This window comes from Spinacia oleracea, chromosome 4 (genome assembly GCF_020520425.1).
Source record: "Spinacia oleracea cultivar Varoflay chromosome 4, BTI_SOV_V1, whole genome shotgun sequence".
In the NCBI taxonomy this organism is placed as follows: domain Eukaryota; kingdom Viridiplantae; phylum Streptophyta; class Magnoliopsida; order Caryophyllales; family Amaranthaceae; genus Spinacia; species Spinacia oleracea.
In genome coordinates, this window is record NC_079490.1 from 102,630,417 (window position 1) to 102,653,212 (window position 22,796).

The following is a 22,796-nucleotide window of genomic DNA, read 5'->3' on the forward strand; positions in this document are numbered from 1 at the left end:
ACATATACAGACATTCCGGAGGCTTTTCGAAGTTCTTCAGAAAATTCGAACACATATTCTTAAGGACTTTAGAAGTGGATTTAAAGAATAGACATCTCTTAGAAGACTTTACAAGTGATTCAAGGAGAACAGAATATTCAAAGGACTTTCAAAGTGTCTGTTGATATTCTATTTGTTTGATGTTCTATACCCAAGTAGGCATAGAGTTCAAGTCGCTGAAACTATAAGATTCTTCTATTAGATAGTGAAGAAACATGGAGTTCAGGTCACTGAAGCTATGCGATTCTTCTATTAGATAATGAAGAAGCCTACAACTTGCAGTCAAACTATTATCGTGTAGATTAATGAGTTTGTGACTCGTAAGAAAGCTATGACGAAACCTAGATTCCCTAAAATGGTTAGAGGCCATATATAGACTCAAATGTTTTAGATGGTTAAAGGCCATAAAACATAATCATTGTTTTGATGACAAAATTGACATTTTGTTGATTTGCAAGAATAGTTTCACACCTATTGGTTGCAAGTTGGTTTTAAGGATATAAACCATCAAACATGGAATTGTGTTCACACACAAAGCTAGATTAGTTGCTAAAGGTTACAAGCAAATTCACGGCGTGGATTGTGTTGAAACCTCATGCATAATCGTAATGCTCAAGTCTATAATTCAAGCAATGATTGCATATTGGTACATATGGCAATTGGATGACAAAACATCTCCCTCAATCAAATGTTGGAATAAACTATGTACATGGAATGTCATAGGATTTGTGGATCCAAATAAATGCTTGAAATGAATGTTGGCTTATGAAATCTAAGTACGGATTTAAGCAAGCAATTGGGAATTGGAATTGTATTTTAGTGAAGCTAATAAATATTTTAGTTTCATAAAATGTACATAATTCTTATGGATATATAAGAAGTTTAGTGGGAGTACATAAAAACTTAATTGGTCCTATGTGTATCACACACATATCTCTCTATTGTAAAATAACATTCAAATGCTAATGACTTAGATTTGAAATCATTCATCAATGATGGACCAAGGCGAAACTTAGTACATATTGGGTATTAAGATCTATTTACAAAGATCTTATAATATTATTTTGGATTAAGTAATGGCATTTACTAAATCAAACACGAAAGACTCCATTGAAGACATTCGACCCATATGAATAAATCTAAGTAAAGGATGTTTGAACTATGTATAAGAATTTACTAAGTTAAACATCAAAGAATCTAAGTAAGATTCTTAACCTATATTATATGTCAAAGAATTTAGCTGGATTTAGTATCTACTGAAATTGAATGAGCTAAAATTACATGAATAGAATTCAATTGGGAATTATTCTGCAAAAGAATTTATCATGTATGATATAATATGAGGATCGCCAAGAATGTATCGTATGGATTTAGGCATGACGAAAACATACCAATCTCTATTGGTCTAAGTAAAGATCAACTAGATTGAGATCAAGAAAAACTTATGGTACTTGGAAAGGTACATAAGAATAGTTCTTGATTCAAGGAAATAAAGATATGCTAAATATTGATGCTACACGCATAAACACTGGCAAATGATCAAGCAAGATTCCTTTGGAGTTAACCATTGGCAAGGACGAACTATAGAGCATCGTGTTTTGAAATGGCAACATGGATTGGAGACCATGAGTTGTTGCGCGGGAAATTAAATATTAATTTCTATGTTCTAAGATATAGTTGGAAAGTCTTCCGCATATCTGTAACTTCCCGGATAAATAAAATCCAACCAAAGCATCACTAGAAACCTATACAGTTGAAGTAAAAGTACTTATTGCCTAAGAAGCAATAAAACAGGGTTGTCTACGTTAAAGAGTTCTTCACTGGACTTGGGTGAATCACATGTCTGCTGACTTGATGGTTCTTCATTGCAAAATGCGTAGAACCACTATCGAAGTAAGAAAGACTAGATCACATAATAAACAAACTCAAAAGATCTTATCATCCTATCTCGAAGAACATTCGATGAAAAGGATATTAAGATTGGCAAAGCATGATAACAAAACCTATGCAACAAGTGAGAAGCAACACTCACGTTGTAGCACTGGAAATCAAGCATAGCTTTGAATTCCATGAACTGTTTTAAAGATGGGTTTGAGGCCCATGGTTGTAAAACAATGGGGTTGAACATTTATCATATATGAAATGTATTTTCATATTCCATTTAATCTTGGTTTAGTATTAAATGATGAGTCCCTTCAACTTGACGATATATTCAAGATAGACTGTCAGGACCAGTCATGTGACTAAGAAATGTCTATCAAGTGAACTTGAATGTCAAAAGATTGAAAATGGTCCCTAGTCGGAGTTTTCTATAAAGGTGGACGCATAGAAAACGTTAGACGACTAGAATGCAAGATGACTAGTAGTTCTGTTTCTTGAACTATGTGGACATGGAAATGTCGTAATCATTTTCATAGATACTTACTTTGGGAAGATTAGTATCGGACAGACCTATGAGACTTTACTGTAAGAGATGAAAATCTGTCATAAGTAAATTTCATTAAAATTATTAGACACTAATACTCAATACCTGAGTGATTTGAGATTACTTGTTTGAGAACTGCTTACTTTGACGTTGTCAACCGTCGCACCGTAAAAGGAGGTTATAATGGCAACGCTCAGGTAATCATCTATCAAACGAAGTCTAATCTCAAGATCGCAAGATTGGGATTGCCCTCCCATAAATCGGGATGAGATGCTAAAAGTTGTACAAGGCCACTCGGAGAGCTAGAAACTGTAAAATGCATGGTCGTGCTCAGATGAATCATAGGCTATGATTATCTGTTTATTTGATTAGTTGAACTCTAAAACCGAGAAACACCTCTGGACATAATAAGGATGACAACTCTTACCTTATGTTCAAGAGCAAGCATCGAGCGACAAAGGAATTAGGAAACGCACACTTGTCCCTAAGGACAAGTGGGAGACTGAAGGAAATAATGCCCTTAGTCCAAGTATGCATTTAATGTTAAGTCTAATAAATGCGGTTCAGTATTAATTAACAAGTTAGTAATTCAGTGAGATCAAGTGAGCTGAATGTCTAGCTAGAGGCCGCTTTAGTTCAAGTGGAATTAATGATATTAATCCACAACTTACACTTGACTGAACCCGTTGGGTCACACAAATAGTACGTAAATGGATCAAGTATTTAATGGCATTAAATACTCCATCTATGGATATTCGGAATCGACGGATCTTGGTTTAGTGGGAGCTGAGATCGTCAAAGGCAAGTAAATGAATACTCCGGAAATGATGATATCGCCGGAAACGGAAATATGGATCGTATCGGAAATATAAATATTATCCAAGTCGTAGATGTTGCCGGAAACGGAAACATGGTACGTATCGGAAAATATTATCGGAAATGGAAATATTACCGGAATTGGAAATATTGCCGGAAACGGAAATATTGTCAGAATCGGAAATATTATCGGAATCGGAAAATAATTCCGGAAACGGAAATATTAAATATTTGTTCGAAACGGAAATTAATTCCGGAATCGAAAATGTTAAATATTGTTCGTAACAGAAATGAATTCCAGAATCGGGAATTTAATTGGAAGCGCATCGTACGAATTAGCATCGGGCGAGACTTGCTAGACGAAGGCCCAGCACGAAGCCAGGCCCGCGCCCAGCAAGCCAAGCGCCCAACACACACGCCAAAGCCTCACCAGGCCCAGCGCAAGGCCAGGCCCAGCAAGGCATGGCGCGCGCGAGAGCTATGTGGGTTGCGAGCAAATGGGCTGCGAGTTGTGCAGCTTGCATGGGCCGCGAGGCTTGCGCGGGCTGTGCGGTGTTCGTGCTCGTGTGCGGTTGTGTGCGATACGAATCCTAAAGCTATTGGAATTCGTTCTATTATTAAATCCTAATCCTAGTAGATATAATTTATTTAATAGAGTCCTAAAGGGATTCTAATTAAACTAATTGGTATTCTAATAGGATTCTAAATCCTTTTCCATACTCTATAAATATGTGCCTAGGGCCACAAATTTATACACGAGATTTCAAGTACTCAAAGCTAGGATTTTTAAGCAGAAAAATCAGTCAAAACTCTTGCCTTATTTAGCCGAAAATAATAGTACCTTAAGGGCGATTCTACTTGGTCAATCTTAAGGCGGATCCGGACGTGCTGTGGACTTTCTACGGAGGGACGACACTTGGAGTCCTAAAGACTTGTTCTTGTTCGGTTCGGGCGCAGCTAGGGAGGGCACGCTACAAAGTGTATGCATCCTAGACTAATTATATGATTATATGCAATTAATATGATTCATGGCATTAAGGTTTTTCCGCATGATTTATGTTGTTCATATGTATCATAACCTACATGATGTGTATAGTGATGCCTCTAAGAATGGTTTAGGGTGTGTATTGATGCAGAACAGGAAGGTTATTGCGTATGCGTCAAGGCAGTTGAAGCCATATGAATCCAATTACCCTACCCATGATTTAGAGCTAGCCGCTATAGTGTTTGCATTGAAGATATGGAGACACTATCTGTATGGTTTGAAGTGTAGGATATTTACGGATCATAAGAGTTTAAAGTACATCTTCACACAGAAGGATCTGAATATGCGCCAACGAAGGTGGCTGGAGTTAATCAAAGACTATGATTTGGAAATTCAGTACCATGAAGGAAAAGCCAATGTAGTTGCGGATGCCTTGAGTAGAAAATCAAGTCATAGTGTTAATACGTTAGTAGTTGCTAACGAGCTGTGTAAGGACATGTAGCGTTTGAACCTTGAAATAGTGAGTGGTGAAAGTCTTGAGGGAATGATTAATGCCTTAACCATCCAGCCGTCAATATTTGATGAGATTAGGGAGAATCAAGCTGGTGATGTAAAGTTGGAGCGAATCAAGGAAAATATTTCGCAAGGTAAGGAGTTAGATTTCCGAATCCATGATGATGGAAGTTTGAGGTACAAAGGCAGGTGGTGCGTGCCTCAAAAGTGTGGAGAATTGAAGGAAAAGTTGATGAAAGAAGGGCACAATACGCCATATTCTGTGCACCCAGGTGATGACAAGTTGTATAAGGACTTGAAAAAGATCTATTGGTGGCCAAGAATGAAGAACGAAGTGGCTGAATTTGTGGCTAGATGCCTGACTTGTCAGAAGGTTAAAATAGAGCACAGGAGACCTCAAGAAAAGGTCCAACCTTTAGAGATTCCAAGCTGGAAACGGGACTGTATTTCTATGGACTTCGTCACTTGTTTGCCTAAGTCGAAAACCGAAAATGATACAATTTGGGTTGTGGTAGATAGGTTGACCAAGTCAGCAGTGTTTATACCATTGAAGGCAACCTGGAAAATGGAACAACTTGCTAAAGCTTACATTAAGAATGTTGTGAGGTTACATGGAGTTCCTAAGGATATCGTATCAGATACGGATTCAAGGTTTCTTTCGAATATCTGGAAAAGTGTGCAGAAGAGCTTTGGTACGACATTGAAAATGAGTACAGCCTTCTACCCAGCCACAGATGGACAAAATGAGAGAACCATCCAAACCCTTGAGGACATGCTTCGAGCATGCGTCATCGATTTCCAAGGAAGTTGGGAAGATAGCCTGGATTTGATTGAGTTTTCATATGATAATAGTTATCATGCTAGTATCGGGATGGCACCATTTGAGGCCCTGTATGGACGAAAGTGTAGAAGTCCCCTTTGTTGGAATGACATTAGTGAAACCGTAGTGTTGGGACCTCAAATGATAGAGGACACCATGAACCAAATCCGAACCATCAAATCGAAAATTAGGGATGAAGACTTGAAACGGCGCAGGATCGCCAAAAGAGTTATGCAGACTTGAAACGTAGAGATGAAGAGTTCAACATAGGTGATAAGGTGTTACTCAAAGTGTCACCAATGAAAGGTGTCATGAGATTTGGAAAGAAAGGGAAGTTAAGCCCTAAGTACATAGGCCCATATGAAATCTTAGAAAGAATTGGAAAGGTAGCTTATAGACTAGCCTTGCCTATGGACTTGCATAGAGTGCATAATTTGTTCACATATCGCAGTTAAGGAAATATGTTCCGGATAAGTCGCATGTGTTGCAACCGGAGACCATAGAATTAGACCAAAGTTTAAATTTTGAGGAAAGACCTGTCAAAATCCTGGATAGTAAAGTGCGTAGTACACGTACTAAAGATGTGAAAATTGTCAAAGTATTGTGGTCTAATCAAGAATCTGAGGAAGCAACTTGGGAAGCGGAGGACGAAATGAGAAAGAAATATCCCGAGGTTAGTTGAGTTACGGGGTCGTAACTCGTGTCTTTTAAGGGGGGTATAGTGCGGTAGACTTTCGCACTTTTTACCTTGTTTTCCCCTATTTTATGCTCAATTTAGTGCTTTCTATTGAATTTGCACTTATTATTGTCCTTTTTAATCATGTAAAGAGTACAACAACTTAAATTTTTTGTAAGTGAACGCATTAAAGTCTCATAAAGTCTCAAATTTTGGGTTTGAATTTTGATTTCCGAACCCAAGTTTTGGGACGAAACTTCTTTTAAAGAGGGTAGACTGTAATACCTCGTATTTTTATAATATTGATAAATATATTTTATTATATTTATAAAGCATTTTACGATTTTTGGAATTTATTTCACATTTAAATATTATTTAAATGTATTTTAATTAATTAGAATATTTATTATTTTAATTAATTACGAAACAAATTTAATTTTCGAGTCGGGAAATTTAATGGGTCGCAAGTAATTTTAAAAGGTTTGGGTTTTAAATGAAAAGTCCAATTCGTTTATTAAACGAGCCCAATCAAAAGAATTTAATTCAAAGCTCTAAGCTAGCCCAATCATTTAATTCCCTAAGCCCAATTCTAATTTCCTAAGCCTAGCCCATTAGAAATTGGGAGCCTATAAATAGGACTCCCCTCATTAAATGATCCCCCTTAATTTCATAAACCCTCTTTTGCTTTCTTGCCCCACACTCTTCTTCCTCTCCTCTCTCTCTCTTGTGCCGGCTCACCCGCACACCCACACACGAGCACTCGGTGCCCTGTGTGTCGTGCCGTGCCTTGTGCACTCGCTGCCCGCACACTCCTCTCTTGCCCGCAACTCGCAGCGAGCACTCGTTGTGCCCTGCGCTGCTGTTGTGCCTCTGCTGTTGCTGTGTGTCTTGCGGCACGCCAGCCCCTCGTCCCTCTCGCTCTCGTCTCTCTTGCGGGCCCAGCGCCAGCCCCTCGTCCCTCTTGCTGCGCGCTAGTCTCACGCCCCTCGTCCCTCGTCCCGCTCGTTGCTGCCCCTGCTCGTCGCCCCTGCCGCGCGCACACACGATTGTGTGTGTATGTGTGTTGTTTTTGTTCGTGTGTTCAATTCTTTCGCCCAATCACATTAATCCGTGGTTGTTCCGTGCTATAGGCCGGATTGGTATAATTCTCTTCTTCCTTGCCAATTCTATTTCAATTCCGTATTTTAAATTATAATACTATTATTGTTTTGAATAATTAAAATGCTGGGAATCGGTTATGAACACCGTGATTTGAGGATTTATGTGTTGTGTTTCATTAGGCTTGTTTTAATTATTAAAGCATGAATTTTCAGATTCGTTTATTTAATAAAGAATTGATTTTTATGATGTTAAATTGGTTTTATTGGGATTTTCAAGTTAGGGTTTTAACCTAGACCTAATGAGTCAATTGATTAGCATAATTAGGTGATGATTTTAATTATGATAATCAATTATATTTTCAGATTTATATAAAGGCTTAAAGTGTTGATTTTTATTGATTTTAAAGGCGGAAAAAGTATGTTTTCATCCTAGGGATTGGTTTTGCAAATTGAGACGATTATTTTATTAAAGAACCGATTGAATTCTAAAGTTTAAACAAGGTTTAAGATTTTATAAAGTTGCTGGAAATTTAATGAACATGGAAATAATTTAAGTTTCATTATTTTGGTGATAGGAGGTGATTTCTAAGTGAGTGCTCGTATTGTAAAGTGGCCCCTACGGAGACCACACCATTTGTCAAGAGAATTGCATGATTGTGTCGATGTGAATTATATTATGTGGATTCATGTTTATTTTGGTGAACGATCATGTGAATTATGATGTTTGATTTATTGGATTAATTGTTGAACAAGCATGTTGGGATTATTATGATTATGGATTTCATTGTCAATCATGTTGTTCAATATTTATGCATGTATGGTTTGTTTCACATGCAAGGGATGGATTATTTATTATTATGCTATTGTACGGGATGTCTAGCATACTTTTGGGCCAATTATTCGTACCTCGTTGTACTATTTATTTTACCACATGTGAAGGGTTAGCTCATGTAAGCCACCGCACATGTAGGGTTCAGTTGGGAATAATATATGAAATGAATTAGGATTTGTCGTGCAAGGGCACAACCCTCATGTTAATGGGCATGATGTGGAATCTCACTTTTGTGAGAAGAAACTTGGTAGTAATTTCACAAGTGTCTTACTTTGTTGATCACAAGTCCTAAGGCATTAAAATAAGATTGTTTTGGTTGTTGTTTATTAATTGTATGTTTGTATGTTGTTGAGTCTCGAGTTTGCCTTTAATAAAATATTAATAAACGTAAAGTTCAACCAGAACAAGCTTCAAAACTCTTGGAACGTATATACCTTGAGTATGAACAATGGGGGGAGACTTGCCGGAAAGCTTGATCTCCTACTAATGATACAAGACGTTGTTTCATTTATATTATGCGCAGGAATTCCATCGGTATGACCCGACACTCGGTATGGCCCGATTTTATTATTTATTATTTGGTGTATGGTTGGCTCCCATCACCCTTCCTTTATGGAATATTCTTTTGGCCCGTGCGAAACTTATTCTAATTAAATTGTGAGTCAATAGTCGAGTCAAGAGTCGAGTCTTGTATTCATGATTTGTTTGTTAATTATTAAATGGCTTTTGCATGTTGATTAGTACTTAGTGAGTGATGTATGTGTATAGTTTTGTTTCACTCTATTCTTGTAAGTACTCATCTTTTGCTGACTACGTGCTTTGTGTCTTTTGGTCATGGCCTTTGCCTTAATGACCCTATGATGATCTATCATTTGCACTTGCATTGATGGGGAGTAGAATAATATAGCAGGTTGGTAGATCGAAATCATGTGGCTTGGGATGATTGAGAGAGTTGCATGCTTTCGTACTTTGAAACTATTTTAATTATACTTTAATTATGTTTGAATTCGTTGAACTTTTATACTTTGGTTTTTGGGCCGTCATGGTTCCAATTTGTAGGAGGCCTCGATAATTTATTATTTATGTTTTTGAAAAGTTAGTTGACATTAAATTCCGCTGCGTAATTCTGGTAATAGCCTTAACCGTTATTACGGTGGCGGTAATACTTTAGTAATTCCTTTATTTTAAGTTGGAAAATGATTTTATAAAAGCAAGGAATTATTAGGGTGTTACAACCTGCACCACCCCTTCCAACAACAGAACCACCAGATCCCCTGCCACCACCAAAACCCCTTCCAAAACCAGCAGAACCCCTGCCACCACCTGTACCACCCCTTCCAACACCAACAGAACCCCTGCCACCACCTGCACCACCCCTTGAACCCCTTCCACCAACCACCATCCTATTTCCCCTACCTAACTGTGAAGGTTGTGTTGTTGTTGTATTAGTTGTCGTACCCGCGCTCAATGTTGCTTCTCCATCCTTTCTAGGCCTTCCTCTTGGCCTCTTGGTGGGTGGTTGTTCTTAGACAGGGACAGAAACTCTATCCCTATTGGGGCACCTCCTTTTGTTATGCCCTTTGGTGTGGCACAAACTGCAGGTCTTTTCGATCCCGGTCCTAGTCAACTTTCCACGTCTTTTTGGATCCTCAAAAGGATCTTTTCTTTTGTTTCTCCTTGGTCTACCTGGCCCAATCTTTACGGGGGGTGGATCTAGGGGGTAGTCAATCCTAAGCCAGTGTCTCTCATCCTCAATAGGAGGAATTCTCCCTGTATAAGCCTTCAAATTGTAGACACCTACTTTTGTCCCCATTCCCGAAAGGGAAGGTTCGATGATGAAAGCGTAAATCTCCACTTGACAACGCATCTCCTATAAAATAACGAATATCGATCACCCCTTTTCATTTCACCCGAAACCTGATATTTATAGAAACCTGCTATTTATGGAAACCTGCTAAAAATAGTAACTGCCGTAATGGGTAGTTGTTAAAAGTGGCAAGTCATAAAAGATAGAAACCTGTCAGAATTAGGTGTTACACTCCAACATAAATCCTAAATGAGATATAAATTGCGAGAGAATCCTATTCCTAATATGATTCGAAAGTAAGAGTCACGTATTAATTAAAATCCTAACGAGCCCAGAGTTCGTAACGGGCCCAGACGCATCCCGTCACAAGGTTAATACGCACTAAAAGACTCAATTAAATCTCAAATACTCCGGATTCTAGGAACCGAATCTGACTAAGAAAAACAGCCCAGATCCTATTTTCAACGCCTGGCTCTGGGCGCCGAAATCTTCGGCGCCCAGGCCTGGGCGCTGAAAATACCTGGTACGTGTTTTTTCCTAATTCCTCGTGGATTAGAGTTCTACAAATTCTATCTTTCCACGAACTCTTTTCTATAAATAGGGCCTTAAAGTTCGACGTGAAAGAGAACAACACACAATTATTATTATGAGTATTGACTCTGAACCCCTAAGCCTAAGCCTCACGCTGCAAAACTGATCACGCGTTCTGTCGCAATCGATCCATAAATCGAACAGAACGTATCCCGTCCCATAAATTGAGATTCGTTAAATAAAAGGAGAAATAGCAAAGTCAAAGTGGTTAGTTTTCTGAGAACCGTGACGCACCTCTCAAGGGTGCGTCGTAATGTGTCCCTTTTCCATGGTTTAATTGCTTTCCTCGCCCTTTTATGAACTGTTAAACTAACTAAATCTGATTGTTCGATCACGCCTAATAAATATGATATTTTTTGGAAATTGGATTATCATACTAGGTCCCTTAAAACAATCTAAATCAGATAATCGCGTCCGATCTAGTACTATATGTTGCATATTGTTAAAATCGACTCAGATTAGTTTAATAGTTAACGCATGTCCCTTCAATTATTTATGCTGAGCTAGTAAGGATATCCTGCTTCTGGAGTTATCGAAGAGCGAGTACTCCTCTCGGTAGTTACAGTCCCCCGAACCCTCAATCTCTACCCTGCGGGTGTACGTTGAGCGATCCCCACCACCAGGGATCACAAGGGAACCTACGGCCGTCGTGGTCAAACATAATTGCACTCCCTTTATGTCACGATAACCGGGTTTTGTCAGTTTTTCTCATTGTCGTTAAACACTGAATGGCGACTCCTGTATTACTAGTCAATTGGGTGTAAACTCACAGGAAATCCAATTACACTTGATTTGACCAAAAGAAGCGTCACACCCACGAGGGACGAGGTCACGCATTAGCCTCGTGCTTTTTCGACCCCCTCACAGTGGCGACTCCACTGGGGATAGTGAAGGAAATACTCGTGCTTGTAGGTAATCAAAATAGCCGAAGGGTGAAACGATCCTACCTCGCGTTTATTTCCCCATCAAGTTGGGACGACCTGAAAATCAGCATATTAATGTGAACGGACAGAACCGCATAACGAATCTCGGCTCCCTCGGGAGTTGGGACTAAGGATACCTTTTTTCTCCAATAGGGGGGTGCACATGCCGCGCATGTTGCCCACTCGGTACTTGTGCAGGTAGTACACCTATCCCGAACCCAATCGCTCGCTCATTAGGTCCCTCTCGCCTGCATGCCCCCTTGGCTTGCACTTGCGGGTTGGCCTTCTGGGACGAAATTCGTCTGTTGAAGGCACTACCTCGACCGGGGCATGTGTCGGATCTGCGATAGAAGCGGTACCAAGCCAGGCGCAAATACTACCCATAGAAGCCTATCATAAACTACATGACATATTATTATTTTGCCTCATGATGTAATGTTAGTTATGTGTAGCGAATTATGTGATTGTGTGTGACAAATAATGCTAGAAAACCAACGACCTTAAAAATTGTCCAAACATTCATAAACCAATTGGCCAAAGAGTTATACCGAAGTACGTGTTCCGCAAACCCGAACGATCGCCACAAAAATAAGCGACGCTCGGGATGGCCTGTAACGAATCCCACAAACGCTGCGCAACGCGTAAAGGACGTTATAAGGCAGGCACGCAAAATTAAAGTCGTAAAAACAAAAGTATACGCAGACAGAAAACGAGAACCAGCCAGGGACGCATTTTCAACGCCCCTGGATGGGCGCCATAATTTCTCAAGCCCACAGCTGGGCGCTGAAGTTGCTGCCTGGCCTTTTGGTCAGGCACAGCAGCCTCGGTGCCCACGCATAAAGAAAATACGTAACAAAAAAAAAAAAAAAAATCTTAAAAAAAGAATTGCTGCGAGGGCGTATGAAAAGGCACTCGATTCTAAAAAGCGACTGGTAAAAAATAAAATAACTCTTTGTGTCGTTGTTAGGCCTCCTATGACGACAATGTTCGGCTCCGAAACCGAGCACGCTAATTGAAATAACCTTGAATGTCACATGGGCAAAGTATTCAAAGAATAATGTTCAAATAGGGTCTTCAAGGAAAAATAATGTTCGAATAAAAAAATAAATCCGAGTCTAGACTAGGCTATGCCAAAGTACAATCTAAATCCTAAGTCTTAGTTGTCTTATCCATAGAATCGGTCCTAATGCTTGGTGTCGTTCTGCAAGTCAAAAGGTTAAACCATATTGAGTCTCCCTTCCTAACATTTAAATCAATAAGCACCCGTATGTAATTGTCATCCCTTGCTAAGAGTCTACGGCCTCAATACTCTCTCTCACCAATAAAAAGAATATATTATGGTATTTGCAAAATGGAAACAGTCACATTCTGAAAATCATTTCCCCGTAGTCGCACAACCCCCAAAGTGAACCTAAGGTGTCAACACCATTAGCAAAAATTAATGGCCTCAATGCTTATGATCACATTGGGTCACGACTATCATAGTCCTCTTGAGCCAGTCGCTCCTTGAAATACTCCTAAGTACGGACTAAAAGATTTTTCATAAATGCAACATGACAAACTATGAAAATACCCAAATCGGCATGCCACAAGGCTACCATTGGAGTAAAGCAATACACACTAAGAGAGAAGCCGCACTAATGATTCTAGTCTTGTAAAAATAAAAATTCGATCTCCCCAATTAACTACCTTGCCAACATTAAGCAAAATGGCGCATGACAAATGAACACCCAAGGGTTAAAATCTAAAGTGTCAACCAACGAAAGTTATGGTTCAATTAGTCTAAGTCTGAGAGTCGCTTGGTCAAGTGTTATAGGTTTACGCCACACCATTATTTTGAGTCTAGGCCACCTCCTTGTATTCATACACGGGTTATAATCAGAAAAACTAATGAAAGTTCGAGTCTAAATCACAACTTCCAATTAAATTCCAGAAACTGGAGTCTGAAAAGAAACAAAAAAAATTATTTTCGATGTAATTCTTTCGTTAAATTTCAATAAGGTAAAAATAACATTTTGAATCTACGCTATTTGCACATTTTAAGAAACGACTAAATACGCTTGCAAAGTAAGACAATTAAAAGGTTCACCCTAGGCCTACTAAAGTTAAAGGTCCACTATAGGCCTACCAAACGAGGCTCACTTAGTCTCGCCTCGTGACTCAAAAACCACAACCATCTACCTTTTAGCCCAAGTAAAAAAAAAAAATTTGAAGTATTTATGTTGGGGAGAAATCCCACGCAAAAAGAAGAAAATAAAAGAGCAAGCCATGAAATAGTTAAAAAGAAAGAGAAGAGGGAGAGCGAAAAGAGCGAACCATGAAATACTTAGCCCGTACCTCCCAAAGTGCGAAATTTACCCAAGTAAACGAAGGAAAAGAATTGAGTCAACCAATCCAAATCATAAAGTTCTACGATGTCTACCCTTTCCAATCCTTATGTTCTTAAACGCCTTCGCTCTGGGGGCCCTGTTCAGCTCATTTAACCCATCCATGTTCTCATTACCATAACCCAAGAAACCATTACCTCAACTCTTGTTCTTGAACTTGTTGTCAACCGCAAACCACGCACGGCCATTGACACGTGCGCCATACCCATTATTTCCAAAGTCCAAACCTGTTCTTACACCACCATTAGCATAATGACCATGTAACTTGTGTAGATACATCCTGTTGATATACCCTTGAGCCGTCCCCATGCTACTCATTGGCCTTGGTTGATGTAAACTCATGACACTAGCTTGAGGCTGCAAATTGTGAGTCCTAGCAGATGTAATCCTCATGCTCGACCAATACCTATACAAATTATCCTATCTCATTCAACCCATCTTTCAAACCGTCTTGAGTCACGGATAAAAAAAAGGACAAATGAAAAGTACAAAAAAAATATTAAATAATAAAAAAAGCAAATTTTGCAAAGCGCCTCTAAAGTTAGTCTAAAAAGGAAAAGAAGCATTTAGCGCACCAAAAAAAAAAAAAAAAAGATCCGCCAGAAATCATTTTCAGCGCCCACAGCTGGGCGCCGAAATCTTTAGCGCCCCAGCCTGGGCGCTGATTCTCTCTGCTTGCTAAAATTTGTCCAGAAGTGCTCGTCATTTTATCCGCACATACACGGAACAATAACGAACACTTGGAGGGGTACAGCACGTATTCAGGCATACGTACCACCAAAAAATACCCCAAAAAATACATGTACTCAAAAAAAAATATAAAACAAATTTTTGGCTTACAGCAAAGCAGCATATTAAAATAATAATAAACTTCACTTATTCTACCGTTTCAAATAATATGTTTCCACCTCATAACGTACTTGTTTAAAATCGGCATTCTAAGAAACCATTTTCTGGCTAAGAACTACGCAAGACCTGATTCCAAATTAAATCTATTTAAGGCGGATACGTAGGCAATCCATGATTCGGTCCAACCAATTCGCAAAAATATTAAAGCCTATAGAATAACAAGAATAAAAATAGAGTCCCTTATTGAAATTTAATTACTTGCAATCCAAGTCGAAAGAAAAATTTAAGTCAAAGGAAGAATCCAATTCATCAAGATGCCAAAATTAATGAGCACACATCGAAAAATAAGGGCACGTACCCTTGCCAGAAGGAGCTCTCACACTCCTAGGCACTTAGCCAAGACTCATAAGATCGCTTTGCCTCAATTGAATGGGGGGCTAGCGCAAGCGTCCATGACCTCTAAAGTATTCGACTTGACCCTCCCTAAAGCGAACTAACTCACTTAAAGAATTACTTTCACCACTAGACACAGTCATAATCGCCAACAAGTAGTAAAGGCAGTAAGCTTGCAATAAAGAGGATTGTTCTACGGCATCGCCCCATCGTTCATTCCAACTCAGGGCACCCGTTCATGGTAATTCAAATGTTTGCGAATCCCCTTTGAAAAAAAAACAGACATTGTCAATAGGACTTGGCACTTAACCAAGGCTCACCCTACTCAGACATATGACACGGGCATCTAAAATCGAAATCTAAAAGCATCATTAATGGGAAGACATAATAGCAACTGGGGGCTAAAAATTGAAATGAAAGAGCTAGGGAAAGAACTAAGTATACCTTGACCTTTTATGCAGACATACACCAAGTAAATCTAAGTCGATTTGAAAACGGTTTATATTCCCGCAAATTCTGGAAAAGATGGCCCTAAAAGCCTAAAGCATACGCCAAACGGGCACAAGTATATCTTGACGCCTGCACCCTGGCTTCCAGCAAATCCTTAGACAGCATTCCAAAAATCGTAACAGTATTTTGATTCACTCATATAATCCTGTACGAACCCTTCTATAAGTCAACTTACTTAGGACACCTCGGATTGTACACAGTAGGACTCGGATTTCAAATAATTTTCAAAGACTTCTTCGAACATAATAGAGTGTCGTTGGTTTAAGCTAAGTAGGCGTTTATCTCAATGTTACAAGCGAGTCAAAGAAATTTCTAAATATGATTATGGGTAAAGAAGGGCACATAGCTTTTGCTCAAGGCACACTTCAACATGTGACTACCTTGACCATGGCAATGTCGCACAATACGAAATTTACAAGAGAAGTAGCAGATCACTACTCGAACGTACCTCGCACTAAACGAGTCTGGTTCAAGCTATTCATGATCCATGTCACCATGAATGCATAAAGACGTATGCCAAGCATTATAGCACCAAGCCAATCCCGTAACTACAATTGGGGGCTTGAGAAAAACACTCTAAAAATGCTCGAAATGTTGATTTTATCGCAAATTCTCGACACTAATGCTATACACACGTCATAGGGGCACAATCCTAAGCTTTAATCGTGTAAAACGAACCTTAGAGTGGCTACAACCCCTCCCAAATTCTAAAGCACTACTTAGAATATATAAAGTCACCCCACTAACAAGGGAAACTGAAAATCGCGAGTCACCGAAACTCCGATCAAGCTACTGCACATAACGCTCGCCCTACAAGCGCCCGTTACACAGTCTATCTCGTTCCAAAGCAAAAGCAAAAGAAAAATCAAGGATAAGAACTGTCAAAATATACCAAGAGATAATTTTCAACGCCCAGAGCTGGGTGCCAATATCTTTAACGCCCCAGCCTGGGCGCTGAATATCTCTGCTTGCTAACTCTTGCCCTGATATAAAAACAAGAAAGAAAGATCTATGAATCCTCGCATCGAACGAAGTAATAAGCCGTGCACGCCCACGCAGAAGGTGTTACACTTGTTCGAGCACCTGAACGATTCAGCGCGATGAAGTACTCCAATGCAAAAAATAATAATGATACCCCAACACCTGGAGGAATGTTCTAAGACACGATGTTAGGCCACACAAGCCTACGCCGCACCATAAGTTCAACCATCCCGCGGTACAAGTCTAAAAAAGAGAGAGTAAGGCATATTGCGCTAATGTAGGCACGACTTAGAGCACGTGTAAAAGAGGCAAAGACTACTTATCGCCCACATTCAAAATGCAAGCCACACGACTCCTACATTAAGGATTAAAGGTAGCAAAATATTACCTACCACGGAAGGGATAGCTCGCACCTACAGGAGCGGAACCCCAGGGCATCTTTCTCGAAAGAACCTACAAAAATCGTACGCCAAAAGGAAGCATCCCAACATGCATACTTGGGGGCTCCAAGCTACGAAATAACCATAGCAAAATAAAAAAAATCTCGAAGCAAATGTTTGAACAATCGAAAGGGCACGATGTTTGAGCCCACTTCATGAATGGCCTGATCCCTATCAAGCTTCTAAGCAAACTATTGAAAATCAGTCGTTGCTCATAAAAAAAAATGAAACAATTCAAGCAAACTGATTAATAGACCGCACACCACGGCCATTCTATGAACGCTCGTTCGCACACACATATCATCTTTTCTAAGTATCGAACATTTACGAACGCGTTCAAAAGAAAAAAAAGAAAAACGGACGAACAAGAGGCCGGCTGTGTCATCAAGAAACCTCGCCAGAAATTATTTTTAGCGCCCAGCGCTGGGCGCCGAAATCATTAACGCCCAGGCATGGGCGCCGAAAATGATTCCAGACCCAAAAAACAGCTCTGACTTCTATAGGGCCCTGCCATATTTATTCGACTTGAAAATTGCCGATTCCTTTACTGAAAGTCGCACCTCACGGCTTTGTTAAGAGTAGCACACCATTACAAAGATCGCTCGCACTTACGAGCACAATCCCAAACACGATCAAGGACATTACAGAATGCGTATCCCCAAGGAACCTCTTTGACAAGAAATGACCGTCAAGCACGAATGCTTGGGGGGTCGAAAGAAAATATATATTATGCAAAGTAAAAACAATATTCCCAGACTACGCTGTACGAAGTCCCGTGTTTGGATGTCTCAAAAAATAAAACCGGTTTACGACCTCAAGACAAAGGTCGCCGTTGATGCTTATACATAGTCCCCTAATCAAGGACCCAGGTAGTGGCAAGATTGAGCCGTAAAGACTAGCTCAAAACCATGAAAGATGATGACCACAAGACAATGGTCTGTCTAAGCACGTTGTCAACCCACATTCAGGTTACAACTAAACCCGAGCATCCCTCGAAAGAATTCGCTCCTGCGAGAATGAATAAGAAAAGAAATTCTCAAAGAAATCACAAGAACAAATGAAATAGGGACTTGCCCACCTCAATCGGGCAAGATCGCGCCACGAACCGCGCGAGTTCCATATAGAAAAACGAATTCAGGGATGTCCACCCTTAGCGGACAGGGCTCGCCCACCTTCAGCGGGGGGGTCTGCGTCACTAGCCGCGCAGATCCTCAGTTTTCGAAAAAAAGAATCTTCAAAAAACACGATGAAACAGGCTCGCCATCTTTAGCCGGCGGGGTCTACGTCACAAGCCGCGTACGTCCTTATTTTCAAATTTCAAAAACAAGATTCGTCCACCTTTTCGGACGGGGCATCCACCCTTAGCGGACAGGCTCGCCATCTTTAGTCGGCGGGGTCTACGTCACAAGCCGCGTAGGTCCCTATTTTCCAATTTCAAAAACAAGATTCGTCCACTTTTTCGGACGGGGCGTCCACCCTTAGCGGACAGGCTCGCCATCTTTAGCCGGCGGGGTCTACGCCACAAGTTGCGTAGGTCCTTATTTTCAAATTTCAAAAACAAGATTCGTCCACTTTTTCGGACGGGGCGTCCACCCTTACCGGACAGGCTCGCCATCTTTAGCCGGCGGGGTCTACGTCACAAGCCGCACAGGTCCTTAGTCGCTGCAGCGATAACTTTTTCTGGTTTTCCCTTTTCCAAAAATTAAAAGGATTGGTTTTCCGTTTTTTCCAAAAAAGAGCGATGTGCTGGATTTTCCTTCGTTTTATATCCTGTAAAAACAAGGGGGTTTTCTCGTTTGGCTAGCCCTGAAAATGAGAATCTTTAAAAACATTTTTTACCTCGTGATTGGGCTTGGCCAGGCCCAATTATACTTTATAGCTTTGATTTCAAAAACATCTGTAGCTACTCCCAATGACAAAGTGAGGGAGTTTCTACGCACCTTTAGATCCTTCCAATGACAAAGTGAGGAAGTTTCTATATTATCCGTTGACAAATCCCAATGACACGTGAGGGATATGTCGACACTTCAAGTGATGACCCTTAAGTCAAATGTTATCACTCGGGGGATCGTGAGACCCTCGCAAAAGCAGGTCACCATGGCTTGTGTGACGCACTCCGTCTAATACTTTGACCATCGTCTTACTCCAAGACTCAGTCAAAGTGGGGGCTAACTGTAGACACCTACTTTTGTCCCCATTCCCGAAAGGGAAGGTTCGATGATGAAAGCGTAAATCTCCACTTGACAACGCATCTCCTATAAAATAACGAATCTCGATCACCCCTTTTCATTTCACCCAAAACCTGCTATTTATAGAAACCTGCTATTTGTGGAAACCTGCTAAAAATAGTAACTGCCATAATGGGTATTTGTTAAAAGTGGCAAGTCATAAAAGATAGAAACCTGTCAGAATTAGGTGTTGCACTCCAACATAAATCCTAAATGAGATAGAAATTGCGAGAGAATCCTATTCCTAATATGATTCGAAAGTAAGAGTCACGTATTAATTAAAATCCTAACGAGCCCAGAGTTCGTAACGGGCCCAGACGCATCCTGTCACAAGGTTAATACGCACTAAAAGACTCAATTAAATCTCAAATACTCCGGATTCTAGGAATCCGAATCTGACTAAGAAAAACAGCCCAGATCCTATTTTCAACGCCTGGCTCTGGGCGCCGAAATCTTCGGCGCCCAGGCCTGGGCGCTGAAAATACCTGGTACGTGTTTTTTCCTAATTCCTCGTGGATTAGAGTTCTACAAATTCTATCTTTCCACGAACTCTTTTCTATAAATAGGGCCTTAAAGTTCGACGTGAAAGAGAACAACACACAATTATTATTATGAGTATTGACTCTGAACCCCTAAGCCTAAGCCTCACGATGCAAAACTGATCACGCGTTCTGTCGCAATCGATCTATAAATCGAACAGAACGTATCCCGTCCCATAAATTGAGATTCGTTAAATAAAAGGAGAAATAGCAAAGTCAAAGTGGTTAGTTTTCTGAGAACCGTGACGCACCTCTCAAGGGTGCGTCGTAATGTGTCCCTTTTCCATGGTTTAATTGCTTTCCTCGCCCTTTTATGAACTGTTAAACTAACTAAATCTGATTGTTTGATCACGCCTAATAAATATGATATTTTTTAGAAATTGGATTATCATGCTAGGTCCCTTAAAACAATCTAAATCAGATAATCGCGTCCGATATAGTACTATATGTTGCATATTGTTAAAATCGACTCAGATTAGTTTAATAGTTAACGCATGTCCCTTCAATTATTTTTGCTGAGCTAGTAAGGATATCCTGCCTCTGGAGTTATCGAAGAGCGAGTACTCCTCTCGGTAGTTACAGTCCCCCGAACCCTCAATCTCTACCCTGCGGGTTTACGTTGAGCGATCCCCACCACCAGGGATCACAAGGGAACCTACGGCCGTCGTGGTCAAACATAATTGCACTCCCTTTATGTCACGATAACCGGGTTTTGTCAGTTTTTCTCATTGTCGTTAAAAACTGAATGGCGACTCCTGTATTACTAGTCAATTGGGTGTAAACTCACAGGAAATCCAATTACACTTGATTTGACAAAAAGAAGCGTCACACCCACGAGGGACGAGGTCACGCATTAGCCTCGTGATTTTTCGACCCCCTCACACAAATACTCACCCCTTTTATAACAATCATCCACAAAATCCTCTGCTTCTCTATGCACGAAGTAAATGTAAGCTATTGCATGTCTACAAGGAATACCACACATATCCCACCATTTACAAGTACAAGTCCTAGCATGCAAATCAACATTAAGGCTATCTAAGAAGTACTTAACTTGGAACACATGATCTCCCGATGGAAAAACATCACAATCAGAAGCAAACCCCTTTTCCCTTTCTAATCTAGACTGAATTCTAGGACATATGACATTTCCAGACTTCTCCATTTCCTCCCTCTTTGCCACTAGCTAGTCTTTGCATTATGGCTGCTCTAATATCTTCCAACATATACAACAGGTGCTTGGTTCTAGCATTTATAATGTAACCGTTGAATGTTTCAACCATATTATATGTTATTGCATCACTCTTAATGGTGGTATCCATGAAAGCCCTGCAAAACACCTTAGGATCATAACTATTAAAGGCTACCACAACATCATGATTCTTCTGTTCTAGTTCTTCTAGAGCATCATTATAGTCTGCCATATTGTACGCTTTTGCGATTTTCCAGAATTGCATTTTCATATCATCACCCCTAAAAGACTGGTGCCACAATGCAAAGATGTGCCTAGCATAATGTATGTGTTTTGCTGAAGGAAGAATTGTGGCTACAGCGTTCAATATATCCTTAAAACACAAAAGAAAACCAAATGTAAAAAAATCAGTTTTGTGGCAATGAAACACGAAGTGGACACGACACGAACAAAACCACCATTTTCTGATATGTAATTAGATATCTCTTAATGTAAACTAAATTGGTTCTTGAAGTAAATAATTGAGGCTCAAAAGTAAATTAAGGACCAAACCCGAAAACAACACGAGAAGAACCAACAGACTGGCTATCTATGTATTTCAGAACATAACATTTTCAGAACACAACATCTGCAACACCAACAACCTTAAAGCACATATGCATCCAAAATTTGAAAAAGGAAAAGGAAAAGGAAATAGAAGTAGCTTACCTGATGCTCATCAGATATTAGAGCAACACCAGCACCATCACCCAAGTCAAGGCACTTCTAAATCAAAGTAAAGAACCATTGCCACGAGTCATTATTTTCCCCTTCAACCTCATCCCAAGCTATGGGGTACATTTGATCATTTGAATCCCTCCCCACAGCAAAAACAAGTTGACCCCCTAGGAATGTCTTCAAGAAGCATGCATCGACACATATCACCTTCCTACACCCTTCCTTCCACCCTCTTTGCAGCCCCTCAAAAGAAGTGAAAAGCCTCTGAAAAACAGGAGGTGACTTGCTTTCATCAACAACTATTTCCAACTCGATCCCCGGGTTACAAGCTTTTAAAGCTGCCAAATACTTCCCAACCTTATTATAATGGTCCTGCATTGAACCATGGAGCAACTTATGTGCATTGTACTTGACTTTGTACACAAAGTCTCCGTTAACATTCACCTTATATGCTCTTCTGATAGTCTCAATTATCTCTTTCGCGGGCCAGTGCGATCTAACCTTAAAGACATCAATCAACTGCTCAGCTAACCAAGTGGATTTCAGTTGTCGGTTTTTCTTCATGTTCCTAAAACAAGTGTGTTTAGTCATGGCAGTCTTCACTAGAAATGTTGCATTCCTTGAATGCCAAGAACCATACAACCAAAATGGACAACCCTCGACACACTTAACCCCTACTCTTTGATGTCTTTTCCTATTACTTGTCATAATAACCAAATTCCTCCCTTGTAGTATTGCATAATTTGCAACTGCATCCTTACAGTTTTCCCTAGTTGCAAATCTATGTCCAACTTTCCACACAAATTTGCTAAAGTCAGCATCTTTCCCTACTAGTTGTCCTCTTTCCCCCTTTCTAACTGGTTCATCTAATACTTCATCCTCACTCTCTGGTGGTGTGTGGATTTCTTCATCACTGTCTTCATATTCACTGACATAACCACCTGCTCCAGTTGTTGTGGTCTTCTGTTGAACAATGCTCTTGTCTTTTTGTTGTTGATATCCAAGCCTACCTTCAGCAGCTTCTGTCTGCAGA

At 40.1% G+C, this 22,796-nt stretch overlaps 1 protein-coding gene across 1 annotated transcript in view; it reads right to left on the minus strand.

Moving 5' to 3' along the window:
- The window catches only part of LOC110783781 (uncharacterized), a 40,215-nt gene extending 30,607 nt beyond the window's left edge, over positions 1-9,608 (minus strand). Inside the window, exon 1 of the mRNA XM_021988148.1 lies at positions 9,443-9,608. Coding sequence (XP_021843840.1) covers positions 9,443-9,608 — 166 coding nt within the window. The remainder of the gene's footprint in view (positions 1-9,442) is intronic.
- Between the last annotated feature and the right edge of the window lie 13,188 nt (positions 9,609-22,796).